At 38.3% G+C, this 16,242-nt stretch overlaps 2 protein-coding genes across 3 annotated transcripts in view; one reads left to right on the forward strand and one right to left on the reverse strand.

Annotated features, from left to right (window-relative positions):
• Positions 1–16,242, forward strand: part of TRIP4 (thyroid hormone receptor interactor 4) — an 89,607-nt gene that overhangs the window by 4,593 nt on the left and 68,772 nt on the right. The gene's annotated exons all lie outside the window — the stretch shown is intronic.
• PCLAF (PCNA clamp associated factor) lies at positions 1,123–12,696 on the reverse strand. Of its 2 annotated transcripts, XM_044232453.1 has the most exons (5): positions 12,540–12,696; positions 12,184–12,264; positions 8,930–9,092; positions 3,291–3,328; positions 1,123–2,123 (listed from the first exon to the last, which is right to left on the reverse strand). In XM_044232453.1, exons 1-4 carry the CDS (start codon positions 12,583–12,585, stop codon positions 3,316–3,318), a joined length of 303 nt encoding a protein of 100 aa, XP_044088388.1. In that variant the 5' UTR covers positions 12,586–12,696; the 3' UTR covers positions 1,123–2,123; positions 3,291–3,315. The 2 variants fall into 2 exon arrangements, with proteins under 2 accessions (XP_044088388.1, XP_044088387.1); XM_044232452.1 differs by lacking the exon at positions 3,291–3,328.

Here is a 16,242-nt window from a genome sequence, read left to right on the forward strand (position 1 = left end):
AATTAGAAACAAGTTTAATTATCTTCTTAATATATAAATTTTACTTTTGATCCAGTGTTCAGGAGAAACAGGGAGTCATCATATGTTGTATATTTGGAAAGACTGTAGGTTCTTAAAGTCAACATTTTTAGAAACAATTACATATCAGACTCAGACTTCACTGGACACGTCACCATAATGTTTCTCTTTCCATCTATGAAAAATAGCAAATCAGGTTTCAGATCCACCAAAACTTTACTTTAAGGATTCCTGGGTGGCTCAGTTGGTTAAGTGGATGCCTTCAGCTCGGGTTGTGATCCCAGCATCCTGGGATTGAGCCCTGCATTGGGCTCCCTGCTCAGCTGGGAGCCTGCTTCTCCCTCTTCCACTCCCCCTACTTGTATTCCCTCTCTCACTGTCTCTCTCTCTGTGTCAAATAAATAAAGTCTTTAAAAAAAACACACAACACTTTAATAGAGTTCCTTGAGCTAATCCTTAATACAAAGCCTAATTATTAAGGAAGTACTTAGGATAAAAACTCGGCTCTCAATTCAGTAACATTCTGTTTAATACCCAAGGGGCACCTGGGTGGCTCAGTAGTAGTTCTGCCTTCCGCTCAGATCATGACCCCAGGGTTCTGGGAATGAGCCCTGTGTTGGGGCTCATTCTGCATCTGCAGGGGGCCTGCTTCTCTCTCTCCAACTCCATTCCCTCCCTGTCTCTCTCTGTCAAATGAATAGATAGAATCTTAAAAAAAAAAAAAAATCCATCTCTAAAAGACAAAGCAAAAAATATAATCTACAATCATCAGAACTAGTTTAAAAACTGATAAAAAAAGGGGCACCTGGGTGGCTTAGTGGGTTAAAGCCTCTGCCTTCGGCTCAGGTCATGATCCCAGGGTCCTGGGATCGAGCCCCACATTGGGCTTTCTGCTTGGCAGAGAGCCTGTTTCCCTTCCTCTCTCTCTGTCTGCCTCTCTGCCTACTTGTGATCTCTGTCTGTCAAATAAATAAATAATTTTTTAAAAACCTGATAAAATCAGATTAATGCACTGATTGGTATTTTTTTCACTGATTTGTATTTGTAAGAAAAAAATAAAAATAGTAGGACATAATCTCAGGAAGCACACAAATAGACAGTCTATTGTGAAAATAAGTGTTCATTTATTAAAAACAAAGTTCAGCAAAACATACTTGTTAAAACATGGTTAATTTTGACAACAGGAGGTCAGGGAGCAAAAAATGTGATGAGAAAGTAAGAATATCAGTTACTAAGTTATATTATATCCTCCCCTTCAATTATACCCCTGGTTATCTTAAAATGTATAATGGTAGCTTTAAGGACTCTAGACAGATATCTGGATTTATGGTATGTTGCCTTTCATGTTTTATTGATTTCCAACTTTAAAATTACAGGCCCAAAGGGTAATATTTTATGATACTGAATTAAATGCATATTCTTGGAAAATTTCTCTCTTTTAGTGTAGTCTATGAAATATTCCTGTGTAATTCTATGCTAGTATTTTAGCTGTTTTGTTGTTGTTAGAAGCTTTATCAACTGTTTAAACCCTCAGGCCAAATTGCCCTGACGGAGAAGATACATAGCTGTCCAAATTTTTTCAACATTGCATCTTTGGCCCTCTTTCTTGAAAAGGGTATAGGTTCAGTTTAATTAATACTGAATTTTTTTAATGTGCAAAAACCTAACTCTGCTTGTTAAGGCAAATAAAAGAAAAAAAATATGGCACCATTCCAATTATCAAATGCCAATAAAAATGGCAGCAGTACAAAGATTACAATCTCAAACACAGATTCGTAATTAGAACACCACAGAATGATTAATTTTTAGCAAGAACAAGAAGCTTAATAACAACAGGTAAAAGAAATGAAATATTGCAGTTTACTGAATACTAAGTAATCATAATTAATCTTACAAATTCTCCAATATCATAATCACTTGCTTTGGAGTAACTGTATATAAGCCTCATTTTTTAAATTAAATGCCTATTCAACAAAGCTAATTGGAACAAATACATTTATGCATTTACATCCTAGAATAATAAACAGGAGACATTAGTCAAGGATGAATTAAGAAAGTTCTATTCTTTTTCGTCATCTGAGTGATCAGGTGGCAAAGGACATGCTCTGTGGAAAGAATAGAGAACTTCAATAGTCATTGGAGTATCGACTAAAAAAAAGTGTTATCAACCTATATAAATCATGACCATTAATAGTGCAATGTGTCTGGTCAAGTGAATAGAAATGAGAGAAAATTAAACTCCATTAGTTGACAAACACCTACAAATCCCAACTACTAGAACAACAAAATCTTTTAACTATTTTGCCTGTTAATTTGTCATATCAGTGTTTCTCCTTTAGGATATGTTGCCATTCTTATTAAAAAGGGAATCTCTATTTCTATATCATCTTCTTTCAAGTAAGTGAATTGATAAAGAGTATAATCCTTCAGCAAGAACATCATGATAATAGAGATGCCTGGGTGGCTCAGTCAGTTAAGCTTCTGCCTTCAGCCCAGTTCATGATCATGATCCCAGGGTCTAGGATCAAGTCCCACATCTGGCTCCTTGCTCAGCAGGAAGTCTGCTCCCTCAGCCTGCTTTTCCCTCAGCCTGCCACTCCCCAACTCCTGCTTTCCCCACACCCCTCCTTACAAATAAATAAATAAAATCTTAAGGGAAAAAAAATAACTTTGTGATAATAAAAAACAAAACAATCAACCAATCCATGTGAACAGAGAAAACAAAGCAAGTTGCCATATTTGACTGTATGTCTTTTTGAACCATATAAACATATTACCTAATTGGAAAAAAATCTCAAAATTGGTTAAATTGGTAAAAGGTAGTTGTAGCTTTTGAAAAATAATTTACATTAGCCCAGAGCCATTTTGTATTCATTACACTTTTTATAGAGAAAAGTCTATGAAAAACTTAACCATAAATCAGAATTTTTTTTAGAGCTGCTGAATATCTGTGAAATGTATTCTAAAATAAGCAGTTTTCAGGGCACCTGGGTGGCTCAGTCAGTGAAGCATCTGCTCAGGTCATGATCCCAGGGTCCTGGGATGAAACCCCATGTTGAGCTCTCTGCTCAACATAGAGTCTGCTTCTTTCTCCCCCTGCTCTTGCTCTCTCTCTCTCTCTCACTATCATGTGTGCATGCTCTCTCTAATAAATAAATAGAATCTTTAAAAAAAACTGTTTAAATAAATAAATAATAAAATATTTTTTAAATTTTTAAAATATTTTTAAAATTTAAAAAATTTTAAAATATTTTTAAAATTCATTGACTTACCTACTATTAGATTACCAAGAGGACTTCATTGTATTTTCCTGGAAGTTAAATCAAATTAACAAATGAACACTATCATGAGCCAAGCTTCCTTTTTTGCAAGGACCTGCTGTAATTTATGTATCATAGCTCTATTCAAGGTTTTACACAGGTAGTCTTTCTTGATTCTGACTCCACCCTACCCCCATGCAACTAAAGGGAGTTTACCCTGCCTTTGTGAGAAAAATAAAGCTTTAGGAGTAGCCATGTTTCAGGTTATAAATTAGAGAGTTTATAGCAGAAGTCCTTCTGATAATCTATTAATTAACTCTATCAAAAATAAGGCTATTGATTTACTATCAATAAAGAGGTAATTACAACTCTCCTAAACAAAGACAAATCTAAAAAAGGGGTCTAGGGGCGCCTGGGTGGCTCAGTGGGTTAAGCCGCTGCCTTCGGCTCGGGTCATGATCTCGGGGTCCTGGGATCGAGCCCCGCATCGGGCTCTCTGCTCTGTGGGGAGCCTGCTTCCTCCTCTCTGCCTGCCTCTCTGCCTACTTGTGATCTCTATCAAATAAATAAATAAATAAATAAATAAAAATAAAAAAAATTAAAAAGGGGTCTAAAGGAATAGTATAAACCGTTATTACCTAGTTTTATGTCACAAATTTTAGTATACTGTGGATCAAAGTCCTTTATGAATATATACGTGTAATCTTTCTCCATATAATTGAAAGCCTGTAATATATATTTTATTGTTACGATGATCAATAATGGTCAATGGTATAGCCATATTTGGCAATATTGCCAAATATTTTGTTTCCTTAGTGGAAGTCACAAATAATTCAAGAGGGCTGTAGTATATTCTAGAGCTAATACTGACTATTAGCCTATCATATTAGAATGAGAAAGAACAAGGAAGAATGATGCCAGACAGTGACCTGGAACTAGAAGAAACTTACAGAATCATGAAAGCAAATCTATTAAAAGGCTCTATCTAAAAATGTATCCCATTCATTGTTGATTTTTATTGGAAGCAGAAATCGTAACAGTGACATAGCAACAAAGTCTAAAATTTAGTTACTGCTCTAGAGTTTAACATTTCTTTTAGATATCTCATAACAGGGATGCCTAGCTGGCTCATCAGAAGAGCATGTGACTTCATCTTGGGGTTCTGAGTTCAAACCCCACATTGGGTGGAAAGATTTCTAAAAACAAACAAACAAACAAACAAAAAACTTAAATATCTTGTAACATGGATGGTAGGCACTCAACAAACTTTTTTTTTTTTAAAGATTTTATTTATTTATTTGACAGAGGGAGATCACAAGTAGGCAGAGAGGCAGGCAGAGAGAGAGAGAGAGGAGGAAGCAGGCTCCCCACTGAGCAGAGAGTCCAATGCGGGACTCGATCCCAGGACCCTGAGATCATGACCTGAGCCATCCAGGCACCCTCAACAAACATTTATTAAATGATCTTAGAACAGTACTGAATTCTTAAAATTTTATATACATAAGAATCCTTTTCTATATCCAAATACTTTGTTTTAATTGCTCTTTCAGCCATTTATTTTTATTTAGTTTGTGTTCAATGGGAATCAATTCCAAACACACTGTACAACCCCAAACAGATGTACAGTGTTCAGATATGAAACAAAGGGAATGTTCATTCCCAGAGATCCCTCATAGCTTGAGATCTGTTGGGTCTGATTGCTCCCCTATAGGTTTCTAAAGATGGCAAATGGTTTAAGAATTATTAAGTCTACTGTGGCCATATTGGATACTGTAACACGTAAGCTTCAGTGTGTGAACATGTGAACCAAAAATTTCATAAAGTGTCTATTTCTAGAAAGTTTTCTGTACATCAAGGCAGTTGTAAAAGTTTTACTTTCCAGAATCAAGTACACCTAGATTTAGGACAAGGTTCTAACTATCTAAAAATACTGATACAGAAAGTGTTCCAAATGTAGCTATTCTGACTCATAAAGTTATTTTTTTTTAATGTATTCACAGAGAGAGCACAAAAGAGTTGTGAATTTAATATAGGCAAGTCTCCAGGAACCTGGGTGTTCAGTCAGGTAAGCATTCAACTTTTGATTTCAGCTCAGGTCATGATCTCAGGGTCTTGGGATCAAACCCCACATCGGGCTCTGCACTCAGCACAGAGTCGGCTTGTCCCTCTCTCTCTGCTCCTCCCCACACTCATGCTCTCTCTCTCTCAAATAAATAAAATCTTTCATATATATATATATATATATATACACAAATGTCTATATAAAATTACAAATATATATATACAGGCAAGTCTCCTGTCTTCACTTCTCCAAATATGTAATATATATTATTTTTGCCTCCTTCATATCTTTGTAATTTCAGTATTTGTCAAATACGCCTTCAAAACAGAGCAATTTTTAAGTTGTAAAAATTATTTAACATGGGGCGCCTGGGTGGCTCAGTGGGTTAAAGCCTCTGACTTCGGCTCAGGTCGTGATCCTCTGCAGGGAGCCTGCTTCCACCTCTCTCTCTCTGCCTGCCTCTTTGCTTACTTGTGATCTCTGTCTGTCAGATAAATAAATAAAATCTTTAAAAAAAATTATTTAACAAATGCAGAAATAGATGCAGTATTTTAAGACGGTTGAAGTCAAAGCACTTCTTATCTCTGGAATGAAATTAAGTGATCCAAGTTAACTAAGTGAATCTGCCATTCTTACTAGATGGGAATGTGTGATAGGAAATACCTGTCATTTGACTTTTAAGTGTATATGCAAAAATTACTCATGCTGAGACGCCTGGGTGGCTCAATGTGTTAAAGTCTCTGCCTTCAGCTCAGGTCACGATCCCAGAGTCCTAGGATCAAGCCCCGCATCTGGGCTCTCTGCTCAGCAGGGAGCCTGCTTCTCCCTCTCCCCTCTCTCTGCCAGCCTCTCTGCCTACTTGTGATCTCTGTATGTCAAATAAATAAATAAAATCTTTAAAAAAAAATTACTCATGCTTAGATTTGTAGTAGATGCCAATAAAACATCACCGCCCTGGAACATGTCAGTTACTACATAAAGTCACGTGCAATGTCAACCCCAAAGCTCCAGAGGAAAGAGTTCCCAAGAGAACTATGAAAACTTAACAATGTAAAATTTTATGTGGAGTATATCAGCATTAAAATAGTACTGCTGAAATAATAAACAGAGGATTTACAATAACACCTGGTGGCTCCTTCCAATGTACATATAAATAGAATCCTGGAAGCTTTTTCTATTACCTAATCATTTTATGGCCTTCTAAATTTAATGAATCAATGTAAAAACCCAATTTCCATTCCACAGCTTATCCCTTTTCTCTAGATCAAGGTGAAATTATTCTTATTATCAAGGTAGAGTTTTAAGTGTTCATATTTCTTAAACTACATTTAATCATATCATTAATTTTCAAGGTCTCTCTTCAGTCTTGTATGTGAAACTCCAGGAGATTTAATATTGGCATTTGTTACCTAGTCAAATCGTTCAGATGCTCTCTAAGTCAGTCCAACTGGGAACTCTCACAGTTTCTGTGTTAGTAAAATAAAGAGTGGAATTATTAGATCTGATGAAGACTGTGTTTTCCTTGTCCCATTGGACTTCTAGTTACCATATGGATTGAACTTTAGAATATGCGTTAGTGAACAGATGTTATTTTGGCCTGGATCTGTTTAACAGTAGAAATACAGAAGGGCAAGTAAGAACACAAGGAGAATGGCTACTGACTACAGGGCACAGTAGACACTGTGGGTTCAAACAGAGGACCCAGTGTGCTGGTAAAGGACTGTGTGAATAAAACTGTGTGGATGAGAGCAGTGCCAGAAGTAGCAGTCACAGACTGAGCCTGGCCACCATCCCCTTGCCTATGTTGGTCACTGTGGCTTGGGTCAGACTTGCTGTTTGGTGTGCTGTTGCATCATAGGCTCCTGGCTCATGCAAGAGAAGTAGCTAGCAGGGTCTTCAACCAGGGGGCGTCATAATGACAGTGACATGGCACCATCTGTCCGCCCATGCTCACCATTCCCCCATACCTCCAGTCATATAATTTGTTTTTGAAACACAATTCTTCAAAATTGTTTATAGAGAGCCTGGATCCTATTACTTATACGTCTATTTTCTTTCCCTTTTTTTCCCAAGTGGCATTATTTTTTTCCTGATTCTTAGAAGTATGTTGTTGAAAGTTGGGAGCACAAAATGAATATGAAGAGAGGTTTTTACCCAGAGATAATCACTATTGATATTTGGTCTGTTTACATGTTTTTACACTATAATAACTATAGTTCTATATGCAGAATTTTTGCTTAATATTTATCATCAGCATATTTCTGACATTAAAACTTTTTAAAAAGCAAGATTTAATTATCTTCTTTTTTTTTTTTTAAGATTTTATTTATTGGGGTGCCTTGGTGGCTCAGTCGTTAAGCGGCTGCCTTTGGCCCAGGTCATGATTCCGGGTCCAGGGATCGAGCCCTGTGTTGGGATCCCTGCTCAGCAGGGAAGGCTGCTTCTCCTTCTCCCACTCCCCCCTGTTTGTGTTCCCTTTCTCACTATCTCTGTCAAATAAATAAATAAAATCTTTAAAAAAAAAGATTTTATTTATTTAACAGAGCGAGTGAGAGAGCACAAGCAGGAGGAACAACATAGGGAGAAGGAGAAGTACGCTCCCCACTGAGGAGGGAGCCTGACACAGGACTTATTCTCAGGACCTTGGGATCATGAACTGAGCGGAAGGCTGAAGCTTAACTCACTGAGCCACCCCATTTTGTAACTTTTCTACATTGGTTATTTATTACTTATGGAGGTTGAACTAGTATTTTTTGAGGAGTTGATTTAGTAGAATTGATGCTGGATAAACCAACATAGAAATTGCTTTTTTGAGGGGCACCTGGGTGGCTCAGTGAGTTAAAGCCTCTGCCTTCGGCTCAGGTAATGATCCCAGGGTCCTGGGATTGAGCCCCGCATTGGGCTCTCTGCTCAGCGGAGAGCCTGCTTCCCTTCCTCTCTCTCTACCTGCCTCTTTCCCTAGTTGTAATCTCTGTCAAATAAATAAATAAAATATTTTTAAAAGAATTGCTTTTTTGAAAGAAAAAAAAAGTATAGAAAATAGACAGTAAAAATGAGAGAATAAAGACAGGAAGTTCGTGGTTAATAACATAGCCCTTAGTACGTAGCATCTGATTGGGAGCTGATCCTCTTTGAGTGACTGAAATGAGTAAAATAATACTTAAGTGACTGAAATGAGTAAAAATGATACTTTTCACTGATGTTTGAAATTTGGGAGTAACTTAGAAAAAGAGTAGTACAAGTTTTTTGTTTGTTTTTTTTTTAAAGATTTAATTTATTTATTTGACAAGAGAGATCATGAGTACGCAGAGAGGAAGGCAGAGAGAGAGGAGGAAGCAGGCTCCCGCTGAGGAGAGAGCCCAATGTGGGACTTAATCCCAGGACCCTGAGATCATGACCTGAGCTGAAGGCAGAGGCTTAACCCACTGAGCCACCCAGGTGCCCCAAGAGTAGTACAAGTTTTAAAAAAATCCTGGTTTGTGTTTTCTTATCTGTTCAAGGAGAAACTTTAAAGTTACTCAATATCCCCTTGTGTTTTATTTTCAAGAATATAAATATTTTCTTTATACTCCAGAATATAAAAACTTACTTTCTTTTTGCTTTTCCTAAGCCACTGCTTCCTGCCTCTTCAGGAATCCGATTCTCTTTTTCAGAATCTTTAGGAGACAGGCTGAAGAATTCTCCGATTCCTTTTTGCCACTTGGGAGTTGGGCGCACGCAAACTGGATTCCCTCCTGCATACTTATTTTCAACTATAAAATATAAACAGGTGGAACTAAATAAGAACTAAGGATACAACTGCACATCTTAAAAGGAAGCAATTCTTTAACATTAAATCTACAGGGTATTAAGTGGTATTATATCCGTCTTAAAATAATTAGAAAATGTGAGGTGATAAAGCTGTATTCAGTCAATATTATATTTTACATTATTATTAATATAATTAATATTATTAATACAATATATAATAATATTTTGTTAAAATTATCCTTTGTCCTAGGAAAATAAAATTAACAGAATTTTTACAACTGGAAAATATTTTTCATAATTTATCCACAAGCAGAGCTATTCAAATAGTCTTATGTATTGTCATACTAAGCTTTGACATTTTTTCCTAATATGAGATGTAGAATAAATGGCCAAAATTTTACTTATTAATTAAAACACCTGTGAAAGGCAAAACAAATATACAGCAATGTGAAAGTTTCCACAAAAATAGGTTACACTTTTCAAAGCCCTTGGCTCCTTTTCAGTTCATAGAGTTCATAAGGTAAATCCAATTCTTGATTTTTTTTAAAAAGATTATTTATTTATTTATTTATTTGACAGACAGAGATCACAAGTAGGCAGAGAGGCAGGCAGAGAGAGAGGGGAAGGGAAGCAGACTCCTCCACTGAGCAGAGAGACCGATGCGGGGCTTGATACCAAGACCCTGGGATCATGACCTGAGCCAAAAGCAGAGGCTTTAACCCACTGAGCCACCCAGGCACCCCTTGATTTTTTTTTTAAGGTAAGTTCTACACCCAATGTGGGGCTTAAACTTATGGCCCTGAGATCAAGAGTTGCATGTTTTACCAACTGAGCCAACCAGGTGCCCCAATTTCTGATTTTTTTTTTCATTTTAAAACAGTAATATAAAGGAAAAATTTCTGCCTCTTTATGAAGTAATGATTAGTATACGAAGATGAGCAAATTACTGAGCCACTACATATATCTTTCCCTTTAAACACATTTGTCACAAACTCTGTTATAAAGTTGCTTCCATATATATAAATATATACTCTCTGAAGTTTTTATTTTTTATTTATTTTTTCAAGATTTTATTTCTGAGAGAGAGAGACAACAAGCCCGAGTAGGGACGGGACAGAGGGAGAAGCAGACTCCTCCACTGAGCAGGGAGCCTGATGCGGGGCTCCATCCCAGAACCCTGGGATCATGACCTGAGCCAAAGGCAGAGGCGTAACCAACAGAGATACCCAGGCGCCCACTTCTCAAGTTTTTAAATCTTTTTTAAAAGTACAAGTGACTTTTTAAAAATAGTGATCTGCGGCCCCTGGGTGGAGCAGTCTGGTTAAAGATCTGATTCTTAGTTTTGGCTCAGGTTGTGGTCTCAGATTTGTGAGATTTGAGCCAGGTCTGGTTGCACTCAGCAGTGGAGTTCACTTTGAAATTTCTCTCTGCCTCTGACCCTCCCACCTCAATGTCTCTAAAATAAATAAATATTCAAAAAACAAATAAATAATAGTGATACTTTGGTTCATAATTTTCCAAAAGGACACATATAAGAACTCTTTGACTACTTGGAAAGTAATTGGCAGCAACCTATATAGCTCGGTATAGAATTCAAACCCAGCTCAGAGTGCCTGGGTTGCAGTTGGTTAAGGGTCTGACTTTGGCTCAGGTCATGATCTCAGGGTCCTTGTCCCTTTCCCTTTGCCCCGCCTCCTGATGGTGCCCTGTCTCTTGCTCAAATAAATAAATAAAAATCTTTTTAAAAAAAAATTCAAACACGGCTCTGCTGATTTAATTGTGTGACTTTTAGCAAAGTACGTAACCTGAGCTTAAATGTCCTCATCATTTAGATTGAAGTTATTACTAACTTCATACAGTTGATTAAAAATAGAGATCTGTGGGCGCCTGCCTGGCTTAGTTGATGAAGCATGCTTTTGATCTCAGGGTTGTGATTTTGAGCCCCATGTTGGGTGCATAGATTACTTAAAAATAAAATCTTAAAAACCAAACCAAACCAAAAAAAAAAACAAAACAAAAAAAACCCAAAAGAGATTTCCAAGGGTACCTGGCTGACTCACAGTGTAGAGAATGAGACTCTTGATCTTAGGGTCCTTGGTTCAAGCCCCTCTTGGGCGTAGAGCTTACTTAAAAAAAAATAGAGATCTGTAAAGTGCCTTAAGAGGTGCATTTGGCCAACATATGTTCATTGAGGGCCTATTCAGTTGGCTTTGGTGATTCAACAGTGCACCAGACAATGAGATGTGGCCCTGATCATAATTTAGTGGTATAGAGTATAGAATATTCTCAATAAATTCATCATCTTTCAAAATTTTGACCTACAGCTCCTTTTTATCTAAAGAGAATTAGTTAATATTTTCTAATGAAATATTTAGAACAGGGGGAAGTTTAAGTTAACTTAAGAACCCATGAAGTTCTTCACAGTGCTCCCCTGTATGTTCTTAATTAGGCCTTGTGGAATTAATCTTCCTAACTTCCTAGGAGAGAAATGAGGCACCAGATGGCATGGTATTTCCTCAATCTCTCCTTGCACAGAAGGAGCAGTGTGAAGCTCTTTCATGGGCCAAGTTTTCCCTCCTAATGTCCCAAAAGCAAGGAGCTGCAGTAGTTGGGATAACACACACATACAGACACCATGCCAAAAAATAAACAATAACAAAAGAAAAAATGCAGAAATAAAAACAAACACTTTATACTAAGACAACCCGATCAGCACTGTCAACTGTAGTCCTAATTCTTAATCCAGTGAAGGGGAGCTTAAATAGCCTCTTGCAGGAAAAAGCCATTAGCCAATATTAAAAATAAAAATGCTAAACTAGAAAGGAAAAATAGGTTTGAAGATAAACCGTGTCTGTCCCTAACCCCCAGGTTGGAGATTCTTTTCCTTGCGACCCCCACCTTTATTTACCCCAACCGAACGAGAGGCCTAGGTCCCCTCATTACATCAGAAGGCAGGGAAGAAATTTGAGTGTGAGGATCTCAGGAAAATAAATTCCACGGTGGGTCAGGAGGCTTGCAGGTCCGGAGAACTGTGGTGCAAGGCCTGATCCCCTTTGACAAAGTTCCTCCAGGAGTCGGAGGGGCGCTTTTTACCTTTCCTTGACGAAGGCGATGTGGAATTAGTGGCAGAAGTGGAGGAACCAAGCACTTTCCTGGGGGCTCGCGAGGCGACCACTGCGGAGAGGCAAAGGAGAGCATTCAAAACACGGCAGTTAAGTTTCCGACACGAGTCACAGAGCCGCGTTTTCACCACAGTCCCAGACCCCGCGGCTTGGAGAGAAGAGCCCCGAGATCCAGAACAGCAGGACAACCCTCTCCTGTCCGCGCTGCTCCTTCCTCCTGGTAAAGGGGCCAGGCCGCAGCTTCCAGAATGGCTGGACTAGCCTGGCTCAGAGGGCGGTGGAGAGCCCTGGCCCCCTGCCCTCCACTGCTGTGCTCAACTACCTCACCTTTTCTGTAGGAGCCTGGGGCACTGTCCGCTTTCGTCCGCACCATGGTCAAACTCGAGGAGACGAGAGCAATCAACTGACTTCCCAAACGCGGGTGTTTAACTGCACAAGGACCTGAAAAACAAATCTCCCGCCACAGTTTATATTGGTCTCTTTCCCGCGCGCTCCACGGACTTTCCCGGGGAGCCGCTCCCATTGGTTCCGCGCCGTCCCCCCACAACCAATCGTCAGTGTCCAGCTATGACAGTGGCGAGCCTTGACTCAGTACCGTCCCGTCCATCAACTTTGCAGTAGCCTGTGATTCGTAGCCGCCCCAAGTGGGCGGTGTTAAAGCTTTTCCTGGGGTGCCCCAAGAGTGAGTGCTAAGATTGTGAGTTAGGGAAATGGGCCTGCTTAGAAAAGAAAACCCAGGTAAGACAGCGAATTATAACATTTCTCCAAAAGTTACCACAGGGATAAATCTAACGATCAACTCCAGGAAAAGAAACTTGAAATGAAGCAGGTTTTTTGTTTTTTTTTTTTTTAATGCAAATCAGAATAAATAACTTCTTTTTTTAAAGCCGTAAACTGGTGGTGCCTGGGTGGCTCAGTTGGTTGAGCAACTGTCTTCAGCTCAGGTCATGATCCCGGACTTTCAGGATCGAGTCCCGTATCTGACTCCTAGTTCCTTGAGGAGTCTGCTTCTCCCTCTGACCTTCTCCTCTCTCATGCTCTCTCTCACTCATTCTCCCTCAAATAAATAAATAAAACCTTAAAAAAAAAAAAAAGCCGCAAACTGTTTTTACAAGGTCCATAACAAACCAATTCTATGGAGTGTTAGAAAAGCAAGGTAAAAACTGAGTGGATTGTATGTACATACACACGTAAAAATGAACGAATTAATGAAAGGTCTTCCTGACATCTATATGGTCTCAGAGCTCCTTAAAAATATGCCAGATGTCAGGGTGCCTGACTGGCTCAGTCAGAGGAGCATGCAACCCTTGATCTTAGGGTTGTGGATTTGAGCCCCACCTTCTGTGCAGAGATTACTTAAAAATAGAATCTTAAAAAAAAAAAAAAAAAGCCAAATGTGCCAAGGGTACATCCCAGACACATAGTGATTATAACGCTAGAATAGTAGCTCACAACTATTTTCTATCACTATGTCTGTCTTCTAATTACTCAAAATACCCCTGGGGAGTGATTTTCACTCTCTGAAAACCATGCATAAAACGTGATCAGATGAGCTTGCCTTGGGATATGTTTTGTTAAATGCTCACTTGAAAGACAATCCTGAAAGTGTAAGCACTGCGCTGATTCTCTCCAATAAATTATGCTTGAACTTTCACAAAATAGGCTACTCAATATGTCAACAGAATCAACAACTACTTTTTGCTTTAGAATTAAAGATCTTGAAAAAAAAGATTAATGAATCTAGCCAACAGGTGAAAAAATATATTTTTAAAATTAATTGTATTATGATTCTATTAGTGATAGAATAATAGCAGGAAATGTATTGAAAACTACCTGTAGCTTTGTCTAACACTTGGAGTCTGCAGTAGAATACCTATCAGAAAAATCAACAAGCCCCAGGGTATTCCTTTCTTCTTTGTTATCATTCCCTTCTCAATACACAATCATTCTTCAATACACATTATTTCCTATTCAGTTAAAGTGGCTTCAACAAAGGCCTGTATTACTTAATTCAAACTCATATTGCAGATTCCTGTGGAGATTAGAACAGCATAGAGAATCTGATGGTCTTTTCTCTTAGTTCACAGGCTAAGTAAATGTTTAGAAAGAATTGCAAATATATCTTTGTACACACGAGCAGTCTATTACTACAGCTGTGTTTGTATGTTGCTTTTTTTTTTTTAAAGATTTTATTTATTTATTTGACAGAGAGAGATCACAAGTAGATGGAGAGGCAGGCAGAGAGAGAGAGAGAGGGAAGCAGGCTCCCTGCTGAGCAGAGAGCCCGATGCGGGACTCGATCCCAGGACCCTGAGATCATGACCTGAGCCGAAGGCAGCAGCTTAACCCACTGAGCCACCCAGGCGCCCCTGTATGTTGCTTTTTTAATAATAGGGAAGAATGTATGTTAAGGTAAAAAATAATAGGAAACAAGCAGTGATGTCTAACACAAATTCTTAATTTTAAATATATGCTTTAAGGAAGCTCCTCTTTAAATAAAACAGGGAATTGTGTGGGGTGAACTTGAAAATTTCAAAGGCCTAGGGCATTATGAAAAGTTGTAGTACATACGTATGAAGTATCTGCCTAAATGTATACCAAAGAGTATCTTTGAGTCATGTTAAATAGGTGTGCTTGCTTTGCTCAGGTGGAAGTGCATTTTAATAAATGATAATCTGTAAACGGCATTGTTTTACATTACATACATTATGAACTAGAGATTGTAATCATTAACATATGCTTTATGGAAAAAGAATATTTTTTTAAAGAATATTCTTTTTTTAAAAAAAGATTTTCTTTATTTGACAGATCACAAGTAGATAGAGAGGCAGGCAGAGAGAGGGAAGCAAGCTCCCCGCTGAGCAGAGAGCCCAATGCAGGGGGGATCCCAGGACCCTGAGACCATGACCTAAGCCAAAGGCAGAGGCTTAAACACACTGAGCCACCCAGGCACCACAAGAATATTCTTGAGGACCTAATAATTTCATCATAATTTATATGATGTGCTAAGTCCTGTTGTAAAAACAATCTTGTCAGAGTCTCTGTCTTCAAGAAGTTAACATTTATTTTTATTTATATCTTTTTAAAAGATTTTATTTATTTATTTGACAGAGAGAGAGACACACACACACACAGCCAGAGAGGGAACACAAGCAGGGGAAGTGGGAGAGCGAGAAGCAGGCTTCCCGCTGAGCAGAGAACCCCATGAGGGGCTTGATCCCAAGACTCTGGGATCATGACCTGAGCGGAAGGCAGATGCTTGATGGCTGAGGAACCCAGGTGCCCCTTATTATTTATTTATTTATTATTTTAAAAAAGATTTTATTTGTTTATTTGACAGAGAGATGACAAGTAGGCAGAGGGGGCGGGGGAAGCAGGCTCCCTTCTAAGCAGAGAGCCCCATGGGGATCACGACCTGAGCTGAAGGCGGAGTCTTAGTCCACTGAGCCACCCAGGCGCTCCTTTTTTAAATTTTTTTTAAAGATTTTATTTATTTATTTGACAGAGAGATATCACAAGTAGGCAGAGAGGCAGGCAAAGAGAGAGGAAGGGAAGCAGGACCCCTGCCGAGCAGGGAGCCCGATGTGGGACTCGATTCCAGAACCCTGAGATCATGACCTGAGCCGAAGGCAGCGGCTTAACCCACTGAGCCACCCAGGCGCCCTTTTTAAAAAACTTTTTTTTAAAAAAGATTTTATCGGGTGCCTGGGTAAAAGGCAGGCACCTTTAAATTAAATTAAATTAAATTACCTTAAATTAACATTTTAAATAGTTGGAATTAAACAGATACAAACAGGTAAATAATTTGCGTATGTTATATTAGCATGAAAAGTAGCAGATTTTTATGAAGAAACAAAATTTGTACTATTAATGAACATTCGAAGTATTTGAGGTTTTTTTAAAGGTAGAAAATATTTTCCAAATTAATAACAAAAACAATCTACACCTAGTGTAAATCAACACACTCATATGATTTTTATTATTTGTCGATAAAAACGTTAGCATAAAAAGGTGAATCAGGATCCAATTA

The sequence above is a fragment of the Neovison vison genome, chromosome 13, assembly GCF_020171115.1.
Source record: "Neovison vison isolate M4711 chromosome 13, ASM_NN_V1, whole genome shotgun sequence".
NCBI lineage: Eukaryota > Metazoa > Chordata > Mammalia > Carnivora > Mustelidae > Neogale > Neogale vison.